The sequence below is a fragment of the Syngnathus typhle genome, linkage group LG4 (assembly GCF_033458585.1).
Source record: "Syngnathus typhle isolate RoL2023-S1 ecotype Sweden linkage group LG4, RoL_Styp_1.0, whole genome shotgun sequence".
Lineage (NCBI taxonomy): Eukaryota > Metazoa > Chordata > Actinopteri > Syngnathiformes > Syngnathidae > Syngnathus > Syngnathus typhle.
In genome coordinates, this window is record NC_083741.1 from 3664320 (window position 1) to 3679944 (window position 15625).

General features: G+C 50.7%; 1 protein-coding gene across 1 annotated transcript in view; it reads right to left on the reverse strand.

The window, feature by feature from the left end:
• LOC133152994 (transmembrane channel-like protein 3) overlaps positions 1-15625 on the reverse strand; it is a 122972-nt gene that overhangs the window by 49758 nt on the left and 57589 nt on the right. Inside the window, exons 11-12 of the mRNA XM_061277002.1 lie at positions 732-841; positions 548-626 (exon numbers count right to left, since the gene is read on the reverse strand). Coding sequence (XP_061132986.1) covers positions 548-626; positions 732-841 — 189 coding nt within the window. The remainder of the gene's footprint in view (positions 1-547; positions 627-731; positions 842-15625) is intronic.

Consider the following 15625-nt stretch of genomic DNA (forward strand, 5'->3'; position numbering starts at 1 on the left):
CAATTTATGCACCTGCCTACTTTTGTTCAAGTAATGATTGCACACTTTCTGTAAATCCTATAAATTTCATTTCACTTCTCAAATATCACTGTTTTTGTTTGCTATACGTCTCACTCTAGAACAATACTTTCAGTGAACCACCCAAAAATTGTCTTTTACTTTACGTCTTTGTTACAGTGAGTCAAAAGGGTGATATTCAATTTACCCTAAAATCTACATTTCCCCAGGCACTTCTGATTACATACTTTAAGTGGTGATTGACCGGAAAAGATCACTGAGTGAAGGAACTAAAAATAGTTTCCTCTATTGAGTGTCTGAGTCTCAGATAGGGAGTCAGTAGTCAGAGGATAGTGTAGGCACTAACCAAATCATCTGAGTGAGGTTCTGTGCTGCTGTTCTTTCACATCAATAAATGCCAGTCAGGAGTGCTACCTGATTTTTGTTGTTGATAATTTTTATAACAATCTCAGTATAGAATGAACAAAAAAAAAGCTCCTTGTGTAAAAGAAATACATTAAATATTTTATATGGTTTGCGAGATACTTACTGCAGAGCTCATGCTGTTGACTTTATCGAGGAGGGCAATAATAAGACTGTAGAGATTGCCCAAATATAGAACAAGCACTCTGTGAACACATAATCATAAAATTAATGTGAAGTAAGGAAAGACAAAAATCATGTTGTATACTGAAAAATAATTAAAAAACTTATAGTTACTACAGTTGAAATACCTTGCCAGCTGGAAACGCAGTGATGTTCTTGGATGATACATCTCTAGCTGAGCTACTAGTTCAAAGGCTGATGGAGCAATCATGGTGATGAGAGAAACCACAACACTCACCTTGATGAAGGAAGAGTGGTTAGACATGTTAGACATTGTTTTCCAGGAATAGACAGGTGGGTCAGCCAACAGTGGTAGAACAGTTAATTTGGCACTGGTCCATGGTTGAGATGTGCAAAAATGTGTGTCAGGAGCCAGTTATAATTCTTAATGAATATCCTTTGAATTCATTCGTCTCCACCCGTTATGCGCCAGCTAAACACTTTTTAAATGATAGCTGAGTTTAAATGTAATATTGTACTAGTTCCTTGCCATGTTTGTTCTTTCTCATTGGGATACACTCAAAGTTAACGAAACATATGTAGCCAAGGAAAAGTTCAAAACAATGAGTTTACTGTTTTCCCAGTGGACCACAAGTCACAATTTTCCACAAGTCACAATTTTCTACTACTCTTCCTCTAACAAAAGATTTTGGTTCTCAGAAATACGTAGGTCTGTTAGTAAGATCAAGGTATCTTGAGTGCAGTCAAACTTCTACATAAAAATGTAATTCAAACGGCATCTACGTCATATGTTGAAATAGTTGTATGTTGGATCAAATATTCCCATAAGAATACACTGTAATTCTTTAATTCATTCCACAGCCAAAACAACAAGAATAACTCCTTAATAAATCCATCCATCCATTTTCTATACCGCTTGTTGCCACGGGGGTCGCGGGCGTGCTGGAGCCTATCCCAGCAGTCATCGGGCAGCAGGCGGGGGACACCCTGAACCGGTTGCCAGCCGATCGCAGGGCATACAGAGACGAACAACCATCTGCACTCGCACTCACCTAGGGGCAATTTGGAGTCCTCAATTGGCCTACCAAGCATGTTTTTGGGATGTGGGAGGAAACCAGAGTACCCGGAGAAAACCCAAGCGGGCACGGAAAGAACATGCAAACTCCACACAGGGAGGGCCAGAGGTGGAATCGAACCGGCACCTTCTTAACTGTGAGGCGGACGTGCTAACCAGTGCTCCATCGAGCCGCCTCCTTGATAAATACTGCAGCTAATTACACATAGCAATAAAACAAGTGCATTAGATGTAAAAATAAATAACAAAATTACAAATAAAAAATCAAAAAGTTTTTTTTATTGTCACCGTACCTTAGAGCAGTGCTTCTCAATTATTTTCTGTTACGCCCCCCCCTAGCAAGAAGAAATCTATTCGCGCCCCCCCTCCCCACCGTGACTATCCTAACTTGTCTTGTAAGTCGTAAAATGTTGCACTGTCGCAAACGTGACAGAAGTAACAATGAGAGCGCCACTGCCCCCTGCTGTAGTAAACGCGCAATTACACTTTATTCTAGTACTGCCAAAAAAAAAGCCTGTTCCCCAGGGTCACACGCGCCCCCCCAGGAATAGCACCGCGCCCCCCAAGGGGGGCGCGCCCCACTATTTGAGAAGCACTGCCTTAGAGTCACAGATATACATACATTCCGTATTCCGTATATGTGAACTTCAAATTATTATACACACACACACATATGTATCTTTATATATATATATATCTATATGTATATATAGATATATCTATCTATCTATCTATCTATCTATCTATCTATCTATCTATCTATCTATCTATCTATCTATCTATCTATCTATCTATCTATCTATCTATCTATCTATCTATCTATCTATCTATCTATCTATCTATCTATCTATCTATCTATCTATCTATCTATCTATCTATCTATCTATCTATCTATCTATCTATCTATCTATCTATCTATCTATCTATCTATCTATCTATCTATCTATCTATCTATCTATCTATCTATATATATATATATATATATATATATATATATATTATATATATATAATTAAAAAACTTATATAAATATATATCTTGACATCTGTGGTCTAGTTATAAGTGAAGTGGCTGACATCAAGAAATCCTACCAATGGCTGGAAAAAGCTGGACTGAAGGACAGCACAGAGGCACTCATCATGACTGCACAGGAACAGGCTCTGAACACCAGAGCAATAGAGGCCAAGATCTACCACACCAGACAAGACCCAAGGTGTAGGCTGTGCAAAGAGGCCCCTGAGACAGTCCAGCACATAACAGCAGGGTGTAAGATGCTAGCAGGGAAAGCATACATGGAACGTCATAACCAAGTGGCTGGCATAGTGTACAGGAACATCTGTGCAGAGTATGGACTGGAAGCCCCAAGTTCAAAGTGGGAAGCACCGCCTAAGGTGGCAGAGAACGGGCGAGCCAAGATCCTGTGGGACTTCCAGATCCAGACTGACAAGATGGTGATGGCGAACCAATCGGACATTGTGGTGGTGGACAAACAGCAGAAGAAGGCCGTTGTAGTGGATATAGCAATACCAAGCGATGGCAACATCAGGAAAAAAGAACTTGAGAAGCTAGAGAAATACCAGGGCCTCAAAGAAGAGCTTGAGAAGGCCTGGAAAGCGAAGGCCTCGGTGGTGCCCGTGGTCATTGGGGCACTTGGGGCAGTGACCCCCAAACTGGAGGAGTGGCTACAGCAGATTCCAGGAACAACATCAGACATCTCAGTCCAGAAGAGTGCAGTGCCAGGAACAGCCAAAATACTGCGCAGAACCCTCAAGCTCCCAGGCCTCTGGTAGAGGACCCGAGCTTGGAGTGGGAAACCACCGGCGGAGGGTGAGAGGGGAATTTTTTTTTGTATATATATACGTATATACAATTTTTGGAGTATAAATCGCTCCGGAGTGCAAGTCGCATCAGCCATAAAATGCCCAAAATAGTGAAAAAAAACATATACAAATCGCTCCGGAGTATAAGTCGCCTTTTGGGGGGCAATTTATTCGACAAAATCCAACACCAAGAACAGTCATGAACGAGCAGCAACAGGCTAAACGATAGGCATGCTAACGTGACATAAACACAAACGAAAAGCTGAGAACGGCCCTGACGTAACATTCAGTTATTTAAAAAAAATAATACATAAATAAAACAATATTTGACAATAACACACCATCAAGGATTGCATCATCGCATCAAACGATGTCGTCAATTATGAATTTTACTAACTAAGTGGGCAGGATGATTGAATGCGATGCGCGATTGACAACAAACATAGGTAGAGAACTGAACTCTCGCTCTTTATATCGCTGACGTGTCTTGCGCATCTGTTCTGCGCATCTGTAATGCCAGCCTCCGTATGATATCCGGTTTGCGATGGAGATTAAAAAACAAACAATATTTGACAATAACACACTATCAAGGATTGCACCATCGCATCAAACGATGTGTTGTCAATTATGAATTTTACTGACTGTGTTGGGCAGGATGGCTGAATGCGATGCGCGATTGACAACAAACATAGGTAGAGAACTGAACTCTCGCTCTTTATATAGCTGACGTGTCTCGCGCATCAGTTCTGCGCATCTGTAATGGCGGCCTCCGTAGTATATCCGGTTTGCGATGGAGATTAAAAAACAAACAATATTTGACAATAACACACCATCAAGGATTGCACCATCGCACCGATGTGTCGTCAATTATGTATTTTACTGACTAAGTGGGTTGGGCAGGATGGCTGAATGCGATGCGCGATTGACAACAAACAAGAAGGAAGGTTATTTCAAGTTTTATTTCGAGGGAGATTTTCTTCAAAAATTGTTGTACCCATGCATAATGCGCACCCCAGATTTTAGGACAATAAATTAGTTAAATTTTGTGCATTATGCATGGAAAATCACAGTAATAGTTACTTGATTTCTAATTTATATATCGTTATATGGGCCTGTGGAATATTTTGAAGTGCAAGCGCCGTCAGCGGCGGGCAACCATTGTTGACCAAGGAAGATCGATGGATTTAATGAATTGGAGTGACACAGATGGTTTTATAACTAACTGCCGTATAATGTTCAGCCTCCAGCCCGTCACGTTTGCGTCGGAGTCTGCCAAGGTCGGGTTCATCCTAACCCACCTCACGGGCGAGGCACGGCTGTGGGGCCTGGCCGAATAAGAGAGGATGGCCCCGGCTTGCAATTCGTTCGACGCATTCGCGGAGGAATTGCTCTGCCTATTTGACCTGGGCTCTGCCGCTGAAGACGCTGCCGAGGAACTGGCGACGCTGCGTCAAGGTATCTGATTGGTCGCGGAGTACGCACTTAAGTTTCAGACGTTGGCCGGCAGCAGCGGGTGGAACGTGCCGGCGCTCAGCACATTCCTTAACGACCTCGCTGAGTACATGACGGACGAACTGATTTCCTACGATCGCCCACGAACCCTGAAGGGCGTGATGGACTTGGCGGCCCGAGTAGACCGGTGGATCCGGACGCGGCGGCGCGATCGGGAGCGGAGGCTCCTGCGGAACCCCAGTGGTCACCTTCCTTCGTCTGCTGGGGACCCGCCAACCACACCACCCGCCGATCTGGGAGGGGCTCGGGTTCCCTCAGAGGAGCACCGTCAACGCCTCTCACTGGGCTTGTGTTTTTACTGTGGGGAGGAAGTCACCGGGTGGCGGGGTGCCCGTTAAAAGGCCGGAGCTCACGCGGCGTCGGGGGATCCGCGTAAGCTCGACCAGCACCAGCTCTCCCAGTCCCAGCACGTTCACGCTACAGGCACGTGTCCAGCAGGACAGCAGCTCATTCTGGGGCACCCTTGGTTGCGGCAGCACAACCCGGTGCTGGACTGGGAGGTGGGGGTTGTTCGTGCCTGAGGGCGGCCACCAGCCCACCCGGTAGAACCCCGCCCAGGTACAGTCCCGACATCTCCACTGTACCAGCAGTGTATCACGAACTCAAAGAGGTTTTTAGTAAGGCCAGGGCCGCTTCTCTTCCTCCACACCGGTCTTATGATTGCGCCATCGACCTGTTTCCCGGCCTCCCTGTCCGCTCCTGAGCGCCGGACTATGGAGGAATACATCCAGGAGTCCCTGGCAGTCGGTATCATACGGTCGTCCTCTTCACCTGCGGGAGCGGGGTTTTTCTTCGTGAAGAAGAAGGAGTGCACGGTCCGCCCATGCGTCGACTACCGGGGAATAAACGAGATCACTGTAAAGAACCGATACCCTCTGCCTCTTCTGTCTTCCGCCTTCGAGAGCCTTCAGGGTGCCACCATCTTCACAAAGCTGGATCTTTGCAACGCCTACCACCTGATCCGCATCCGGGAGGGAGACGAGTGGAAGACGGCTTTCAACACCCCGAGCGGACACTACGAGTACTTGGTGATTCCGTTTGGGCTCACCAACACCCCAGCGGTTTTCCAGTCCTTGATAAATGACGTGCTACGAGACATGCTGGACAAATTCGTGTTGGTTTATTTGGACGACATCCTCATCTTCTCCCGCTCGCTCCCTGAGCACATCAAGCATGTTCGGGCGGTGCTGCGCCGCCTCCTGGAGAATTCGCTCTACGTGAAGGCAGAGAAGTGCGAGTTCCACGCCTCCTCTGTCAGATTCCTCGGCTACGTGGTGCGTGAGGGATCCATCAAGATGGACCCTGGGAAGGTGCAAGCGGTCACGTCATGGCCTGTTCCCGAGACACGCAAGCGGCTGAAACAGTTCTTGGGTTTCGCGAACTTTTATCGCCGTTTTATCCGTGGATACAGCACGGTGGCCGTGCCCCTCACCGCCCTTACCAGCCTCGCCTCCCCGTACAAATGGACGAAACGGCCAGAACAGGCATTTCAGGAACTTAAGAGGAGGTTCCCATCCGCCCTCATCCTCCGAGTCCTCGATCCCGACAGACAGTTCGTGGTCAAGGCGGACGCCTCGAACGTGGGTGTCGGGGCGGCGTTGTCCCAACGTAGCCGCCAAGACGATCGTCTCCACCCGTGCGCCTTTCTTTCTCGCCGCTTGTCAGCCTCAGAACGGAACTATGACATCGGTAATCGGGAGCTCCTCTCCGTCAAGTTGGCTTTGGAGGAGTGGCGGCATTGGCTGGAGGGCGCCACCACTCCGTTCATTGTCTGGACCGACCACCGCAACTTGGAGTATCTGAGATCGGCCAAGAGGCTGAACGCAAGACAAGCACGGTGGGCTCTGTTCTTTGACCGGTTTGAGTTCTCTCTTTCCTACAGACCGGGTTCCCGTAATGCGAAGGCGAACGCTCTGTCGCGTTTGTTTCCTGGTGGGAAGGAGGGACAGGGTCCACCTCCCACTATCCTCCCAGGCTCAGTTCAGATGGCGGCTCTTTCATGGGAGATTGAACGCCAAGTGGAAGCCGCATCACGCAATCAACCCGGCCCCAGCAACTGCCCGGATGGTCGCCTGTTTGTCCCTGAAGGACTGCGGTCGTCCGTCCTGCAATGGGCGGACGACTCACGCCTGGCCCGTCATCCCGGAGCTGCACTCACGAGGTACGTGGTGGCACAACGTTTCTGGTGGCCCACCTGGCAAGTGGACACCAGCGATTACGTCAGAGCCTGCTCGATTTGTAACCGCTGTAAGACATCTACTCGTCCTCCGGCCGGGCTGCTCCAACCCTTGCCGGTCCCCCAGCGTCCCTGGTCTCACCTGTCAATCGACTTTGTCACGGGCCTCCCCCGGCGGAGGGAAACACGGTGGTCCTCACGGTGGTGAACCGTTTCAGTAAGCTGACACACTTCATCCCTCTGCCTAAGCTCCCGTCTGCGAAGCAGACTGGCTCCATCATGGTGCGGGAGGTGTTTCGTCACCACGGTCTCCCACAGGACATCGTGTCAGACCGAGGTCCACAATTCGCTTCCACCTTCTGGGCGGAGTTCTGCCGACTCCTCGGCGCTACGGCCAGCCTCTCCTCGGGGTTTCACCCTCAGTCGGCCCAGGCTTGTGTCCGCCGTTGTCATTGAGCCTGGGCGAGGGCCCGGATCGCTCTTCTCCGCTCTGTTTCAGGCTACGCCCGCCAGGCGAACAAGCGCCGGATGCTGGCTCCGGAGTACAGAGTGGGGCAGCGTGTGTGGCTCTCGACGCGGGATTCGCCGCTGCGAGCGGGATCCCGCAAGCTGGTGCCTCGCTTTGTTGGACCGTTCGCTATTCAGAAGGTGATTGGTCCGTCCGCCGTCCGTCTTCTCCTTCTGGAGTCCATGAGGGTTCACCCCTCGCTCCACGTGTCCCGCTGGATACTCGACCGTTCGCTCATCACGGAGTTCCATCGCTGTCATCCGGACCAACCGGGTCCTCGGCGCGGGCGCCCGAGGAGGGACGAGGGGACCAGGGGTGGCGGCCCGGGGTGGTCTTGGCTGCCGGTACTGCGGTATTCTGCTCCCGCGTCCGTCGATCGGCGGAGTACCGACCCCCCAGCCTGGTCGTCCGGGAGGTTGCCTTCCTTCTTCTTCAGTTCTTTTTTTGTTTTTGTGTCTGGGGACGTCGGGGGCCGTCCCTCGTGTGTGGGGGGGGGGGGGTTCTGTCACGTGCTGGCGCCACCTGTGACAGGACCACCCCCCCCCCTGTCAGTGGAATCGCCGCCACCTGCCACGGGCTCATGGACAGTGCTATATCAGCGCCGCCAGCGCAGACCCGAGTGTCAGTTAGTCCCGTGATGCTGCTTTGCTCTTCTGTCCCTGAGAAACTGACTCACTTGACAATTCAGAGATCCTGCGGAATTTTTTGTTTTGTCCGTTTAATGAGTGTTTTTTTGTTCGTCTCGTCGTACTACGGCAGGCAGGTTCTGCTTGACATCGGCGAAAGCGAGTTTTGTCAAGTTCTGGACTTTGATGCGGGGACATTAAAGGAGCTCGGACTGCTACGTCCTGAAGCGTCGCCGGGCTCGTCTGCTATTCCTCCCCCGGTTGGGAAGCGTCGAAAGCGGTGTGCAAGGAGGCTGAAGAGGGGCAAGCGCGGGGGCGTCCGGGCCAGGCTGGCGGCCAACCCTGCTCGCCCGGCCGTGCCTTCCATTCTTCTAGCAAATGTTCGATCGCTGGACAACAAAATGGATTACATTTGCTTGATGCAATCTACAAACCGGACAGTGCGGGACTGCTGTGTGCTCGTGTTCACTGAGACTTGGTTGACCGTCAACATTCCGGACTCTGCCGTACATCTGGAGCGGCCAGCGTGCTATCGGGCGGACCAGGTCCTTGTACAAGGGGGAAAATCTCGTGGAGGTGGAATATGCGTCTTCACAGACATCTTTAACACTTCCCTGCAGCAGGCCATCGTCCCGTCGTGTTTCAAAGCTGCCACCATCGTACCTGTGCCGAAGAAACCCGCTCCGTCCTGCTTCAATGACTACCGCCCCGTGGCACTTACGCCCATCATCATGAAGTGCTTTGAGCGGCTTGTCATGGAGCACATCCGCTCCGTTCTCCCCCCCACCATTGACCCCTTCCAGTTTGCGTACCGAGCCAAACGGTCCTCTGAGGATGCCATCTGCTCTGCCCTCCACTCGGCCCTCACCCACCTGGAGAGAAGGGACTCGTATGTGAGATTGCTGTTTGTGGACTTCAGTTCTGCCTTCAACACCATTGTGCCACAACGCCTCATCAGCAAACTTGACACGCTGGGCCTCAGTACCTACCTCTGCAACTGGCTACTGGACTTCCTCTGTCAGAGGCCACAGGTGGTACGTGTTGGCGACAAAATCTCTGCCAGCATCACGCTGACACGGGGGCCCCCCAAGGCTGCGTGCTCAGTCCGCTGCTCTTCACCCTCCTGACGCATGACTGCACTGCAACCTACAGCGACAACCGCATAGTGAAGTTTGCTGACGACACGACTCTGGTGGGTCTCATCACCAAGGGAGACGAGACTCAATACAGGTTGGAGGTTGACCTTCTGACCACGTGGTGCAGGGACAACAACCTCCTGCTGAACGTCGACAAGACCAAGGAGATTGTTGTGGACTTCCGGAAGGGTCACACCCAACACCTGCCGCTGACCATCGACGGTGCTGTGGTGGAGAGAGTGAGCAGCGCCAAGTTCCTGGGGGTGCACATCAGTGAGGATCTCTCCTGGTCCAACAACACCGCATCACTGGCAAAGAAAGCCCAGCGCCGCCTGTACTTCCTGCGGAAACTCAGGCGAGCGAGCGCTCCTCCGGCCGTCATGACTACATTTTACCGCGGCACCATTGAGAGCGTCCTCTCCAGCTGTATTGCTGTTTGGGGTGGCGGCTGCACTGACTACAACTTGAAGGCCCTGCAGCGCATAGTGAACACGGCTGGTAAGATTATTGGTGCTTTGCTCCCCTCCTTGAAGGACATTTACACCTCCCATCTCACCCGCAAGGCGACCACGATTGTGAGTGATGTGAGTCACACCGCTCACTCTTTGTTTGAGCTTCTGCCCTCTGGGAAGAGGTACAGGAGCCTGCGCTCCCGCACCACCAGACTCTCCAACAGCTTCATACTCCAGGCTGTCAGGATCCTGAACTCGCCCCCCCTTTCTGCGTAGCGTCCTGTACTTTGCGCTATGCTTACCGTCTGCTGTACGCACACTGGCTCAGTTTTGCTCCTCTTATTTATTGGGTTATTTGTTTATTATTTATTCATCACTCATTTTATTTATTTATTATTTAATAGTTATTGTTTGTGCCTTCTTGTTTTTATTTTGTGTTGTCTACTTGTATGTTTATCGTGTACTGTGTCTCGTCACCGTGGGATGGAGGAAACGGAATTTCGGTTTCTTTGTGTGTCTTGACATATGAAGAGATTGACAATAAAGCTGACTTTGACTTTGGAAAAAAAAAAGAAAATTGCTTGTTCCCCCCAGCCAGATCGCCGCTCCAGCGCCAGCTGTTCCCATCTTACCCCCCCCACAATAAAGTCTCTGTCGCTACGCACTTGGCTGTACTGTCCGATCCCTAACACAGGCGTGTGGCGGCGTGGATCTCCAGCCACGGAAGTGGAAGAGAGCGCCATAGAATAGGACCGGGCGTGCGTAAAAGCCATGACCGAGCCCTATCCACCGTCCCCGGACGGCATCCCGGCCGAGCGCCGGCCCTCGACTTCCATCCACGGAGGTGTAAGAGAGCTCCTTAGAGTAGGACCGGGCGTGCGGAAAAGCCATGTCCGAGCCCCATCCACCGTCCCTGGACAGCCACCAGGCCGAGCGCCGGCCCCCGACTTCTATCCACGGAGGTGAAAGAGAACTTCGTAGAGTAGGACCAGGCCTGCGTAAAAGCCATAATAGTTTTCAAACCTTCTGTGTCACTCCAAATCCTTCAAACTCTTCGTCCTCCGTGTCACTTAGAAACAAAGCCGCTAATGATGCCGGTAGTACGTGGGGCCCTTCGTCATCTTCGTCATCCCGTGGTCAATCTTTGTCCTTTATGTAAACAACCGCCGCGCCACGTCGTGTCACGCTGCTGACGTTGCGTCGCGCTACTGACGTCGCGTCGCGCTGCTGACGTTACTTGATATTAAAATTACAGTAATCCCTTGCTACATCGCGGTTTCACTTTTTTTTGGGGGGTGGAATTTAAAAAAAAAAAACACATAAGTCGCTCCTTATTATAAGTCGCCCCTCCACCCAAACTATGAAAGAAAACGTGACTTCTGGTCCGAAAATTACGGTGTATATATGTATATATATATATATATATATATATATATATATATATATATATATATATATATATATATATATATATATATATATATATATATATATATATATATATATATATGCCATACATATACATATATCGCCTTCTTCGATCTATCTATCGATCGATCGAGAGAGTGAGACAGTGAGAGAGAGAGATTTTGCACACATGGCGGCGCGTGCACACACAGCGACCTATCTCTGTCCCGCCCGAACGCTGTTTTGTTTGTTTAATGAGTGTTTGTCTGACAGTTTTACATGTTCGTCTCGTCGTACTACGTCGTGCTACAAATACAGCAGGCAGGTTCTGCTCGACATCGGCGAAAGTGAGTTTTGCGGTTTTCTGAACTTTGAAGCAGAGACATTAAACGAACTCGGACCGCTCCGGCCTGAAACATCGCCGGACTCGCCTGCTACTCCTCCCCCGGATAAAAAGTGTCCGAAGCGGTGTGCGAGGAGGCAGAAGAGGGGCAAGCGCAGAGGCGTCCGGGCCAGGCTGGCGGCCAACTCAGCTTCTGGCCAATGTTCGATCACTGGACAACAAAATGGATTACATTCGCCTGCTGAGATCTACGAACTGGACGGTGAGTAACCGCTGTGTGCTCCTGTTCACTGAGACTTGGTTGACTGTGTACATTCCGGACTCTGCTGTGCATCTGGAGCGGCTAGCGTGCTATCGAGGGGACCGGGCCATTGTAAAAGGGGGAAGATCGCGAGGAGGACGAATATGTGTCTACATCCGTGACGAATGGTGCTGGGACTTTGTAGTTGTATGCAAGCACTGCTCGCCACTGGCAGAGTTTGTGATCATGAAGTGCCGTCCTTTTTACCTGCCAAGGAAATTTACTGTGATTCTGCTAGTCGCGGTATACATCCTGCCTTCCAGCGTTGAAAGCAACAGGATCGCGGCTCTTAGTGAACTACCAGGCTGTAAGTGAACAACAGACGGCGCACCCTGACGTTTTCACCATCTTCGCTGGGGATTTTAATTTATGCTAACCTACAGTCTGCTTTTCCGAGACTTCACCAGCATGTTAATTTTCCAACACGTGGTGACAGCTTCCTGGACCTGGTGTACTCTACACATAAAAGAGCTTTCAAAGCCGTCCCCCCCCCCCCCCCCCCCATATTGGACTCTCTGACCATATCACTGTTATGCTTATGCCCGCATACAGACAAAGGGTGAACGCATCCAGGCCGGTTCAAAAGCAGGTAAGAGTGTGGCCTGAGGGTGCCTCTGATGCGCTTCGAGACTGCTTTGGCACTACTGACTGGGAAATGTTTAAGCTGGCGGCCACTTGCAACAATCGGACGGACATAGAGGAGTATACTGACTCTGTTTCCTCTTACATTACGAAGTGCATTGATGATGTGACCCACGCAAAATTCATCGTCACTCGGGCTAATGGAAGCCATGGCTGACAGGGGCTGTCCTCAGGCTGCTGAGAGCCAGGGACAAAGCCTTCAGAGCGGGGGATGAGGCTGTCTTGAGAACAGCGAGGGCCGACCTGTCGCGGGGCATCAAAGAAGCAAAAAAGGCATTCTCTTGCAAGATTACCGCCCACTTCAAGGACAGCAGGGACGCACGGAGCCTATGGCAGGGCATTCAGACCATTATGGACTACAAGCCGCAGAGCAGTGAGGGCAACATCCGTCTGCTCAACGTTCCGATCCGCTTCTTTGCTCGCTTCGACGCTCAGAACAGCACTTGCCCGCTGAAGACCCCTGCCCTTTCACACGAGCAGCCCGTCACTCTCTGCCGATAGCGTGAGGAGGACGCTTGCCGCTATCGACACCCGTTGGGCGGCGGGCCGTGACAACATCCCAGGTCGAGCACTGCAGGACTGCGCTGGGGAGCTGATGGGTGTCTTCACGGACATCTTTAACATTTCCCTGCAGCGGGCCATCGTCCCATCATGTTTCAAGGCTGCCACCATCGTACCTGTGCCGAAGAAACCTGTTCCGTCCTGCTTCAATGACTACCGCCCCGTGGCACTGACGCCCATCATCATGAAGTGCTTTGAGCGGCTTGTCATGGAGCACATCAGATCCAATCTCCCCCCCACCATAGACCCCTTCCAGTTTGCGTACCGAGCCAAACGGTCCTCTGAGGATGCCATCTGCTCTCCCCTCCACTCAGCCCTCACCCAGCTGGAGAGAAGGGACTCGTATGTGAGATTGCTGTTTGTGGACTTCAGTTCTGCATTCAACACCATTGTACCACAGCGACTCATCTGCAAACTCGACAAGCTGGGCCTCTATACCTACCTCTGTAACTGGCTACTGGACTTCCTCTGTCAAAGGCCTCAGGTGGTAGGTGTTGTCGAAAAAATGTCCACCAGCATCACGCTGAGCATGGGGGCCCCCAAGGCTGCATGCTCAGCTCTTCACCCTGCTGACGCATGGCTGTACTGCAACTTACAGTAGCAACCCCGTGCTGAAATATGCCGACGACACGACTCTGGTGGGTCTCATCACCGGGGGCGACGAGACTCAATACATGTCGGATGTCGACCTTCTGGCCATGTGGTGGAGGGACAACAGCCTTCTACTGAACGTCAATAAGACCAAGGAGATTGTTGTTGACTTCCGGAAGGGTCACACCCAACACCTGCCACTGACCATCGACCGTGCTGTGGTGGAGAGTGTGAGCAGCACCAGATTCCTGGGCGTGCACATCAGTGAGGACCTCTTCTGGTCCACCAACACCACACCACTGGCGAAGAAAGCTCAGCGCCGCCTGTACTTCCTGCGGAAACTCAGACGAGCAAGTGCTCCTCCGGCCGTCGTGACTACATTCTACCATGGCACCATTGAGAGCGTCCTCGCCAGTTGTATTGCTGTTTGGGATGGTAGCTGCACTGAATACATTATGAAGGCCCTGCAGCGCATAGTGAACACGGCTGCTAAGATTATTGGTGCTTCACTCCCCTCCCTGAAGGACATTTACACCTCCCATCTCACCCGCAAGGCGACCACGATTGTGAGTGATGTGATTCACCCCGCTCACTCTTTCTTTGATCTTCTGCCCTCAGGGAAGAGGTACAGGAGCCTGCGCTCTCGCACCACCAGACTAACCAACAGCTTCATACTCCAGGCTGTTAGGATCCTGAACTCTCTCCCTCCTTCTGCATAGCGTCCTGTACTTTTGCGCTATATTCTGACTGTCTGCTGTATGGACACTTACTCCATTTTTGCTCCTCCTATTTATTATGTTATTTGTTTATTTATTACTTAATCACTCTTATTTATTCATTGTCTGTGCCTTCTTGTTTTTACTTTTTGTGTTGTTTACTTGTATGTATATTGTGTACTATGTCTTGTCACCGTGGGATAGTGGGAACTTTGATCTCTTTGTGTGTCTTGACGTGAAGAAATCGACAATAAAGCAGACTTTGACTTTATATATGTATAAACATACACACACACTCACGCACACACACACACACACACACACACACACACACACACACACACACACACACACACACATATCATCATCATCGGCGGTCACTCGGGACGAGTATGACTGTCTTATTCTCAGGGTCATCTACTTGTGGGTCCGCAGGTGGGCGTAGAGGCCGATCCGGGATCCACATATTTTTGTGCAGTGTGGGCAGGGGAAAGTGGTGGTGGGTTGTGGTCGTGCTGGAGCCTGTTTTTGTCTTTCCTTTCGGAGTTGTCGTTTAGTTTCTGCGACACGGCGGAGTTCCTTTTCGTGATGTGCTGCACTTTCTTGCACCGCTGCCCTCCAGCAGTTCCTGTTCAAGGCGATACGCTCCCAGTCCCGAGATGTTATTTGGAATTTCTTGAGATTGGTCTTGAGGTTGTCCTTAAAACGTTTCTTTTGCCCGCCCGGGGCTCGCGGACCTTTCTCCAGCTGGGAGTATAACATCTGTTTGGGGAGGCGGGTGTCAGACATGCGGATGAGATGTCCTGTCCATCGGAGTTGGTGCTGCATTATTAAGGTAGTGATGCTCGGTATTCTGGCTTCCTCCAGAACGCTGATGTTTGTGCGTCTGTTCTCCCATTTGATCCAGAGTATTTTCCTCAAGGTTCTCTGGTGGTGTTGTTCAAGAGCTCTTAGGTGCCTGCTGTAGTTTGTCCATGATTCTGCCCCATAAAGTAGGGTGGGGAGAACCACAGCTTTGTAAACCAGGAGCTTGGTGTCAACCCGGAGGTCTCTGTCATCAAAGACTCTTTTCCGGTGTCTGGCATACGCTCCACTGGCATAGCTCAGGCGATGGTAGACCTCAGAGTCAATGTCCGCTTTGGAGGAGAGAAGGCAGCCGAGGTAGGGGAAGTGGTGAACATATTCAAGTGCAGTG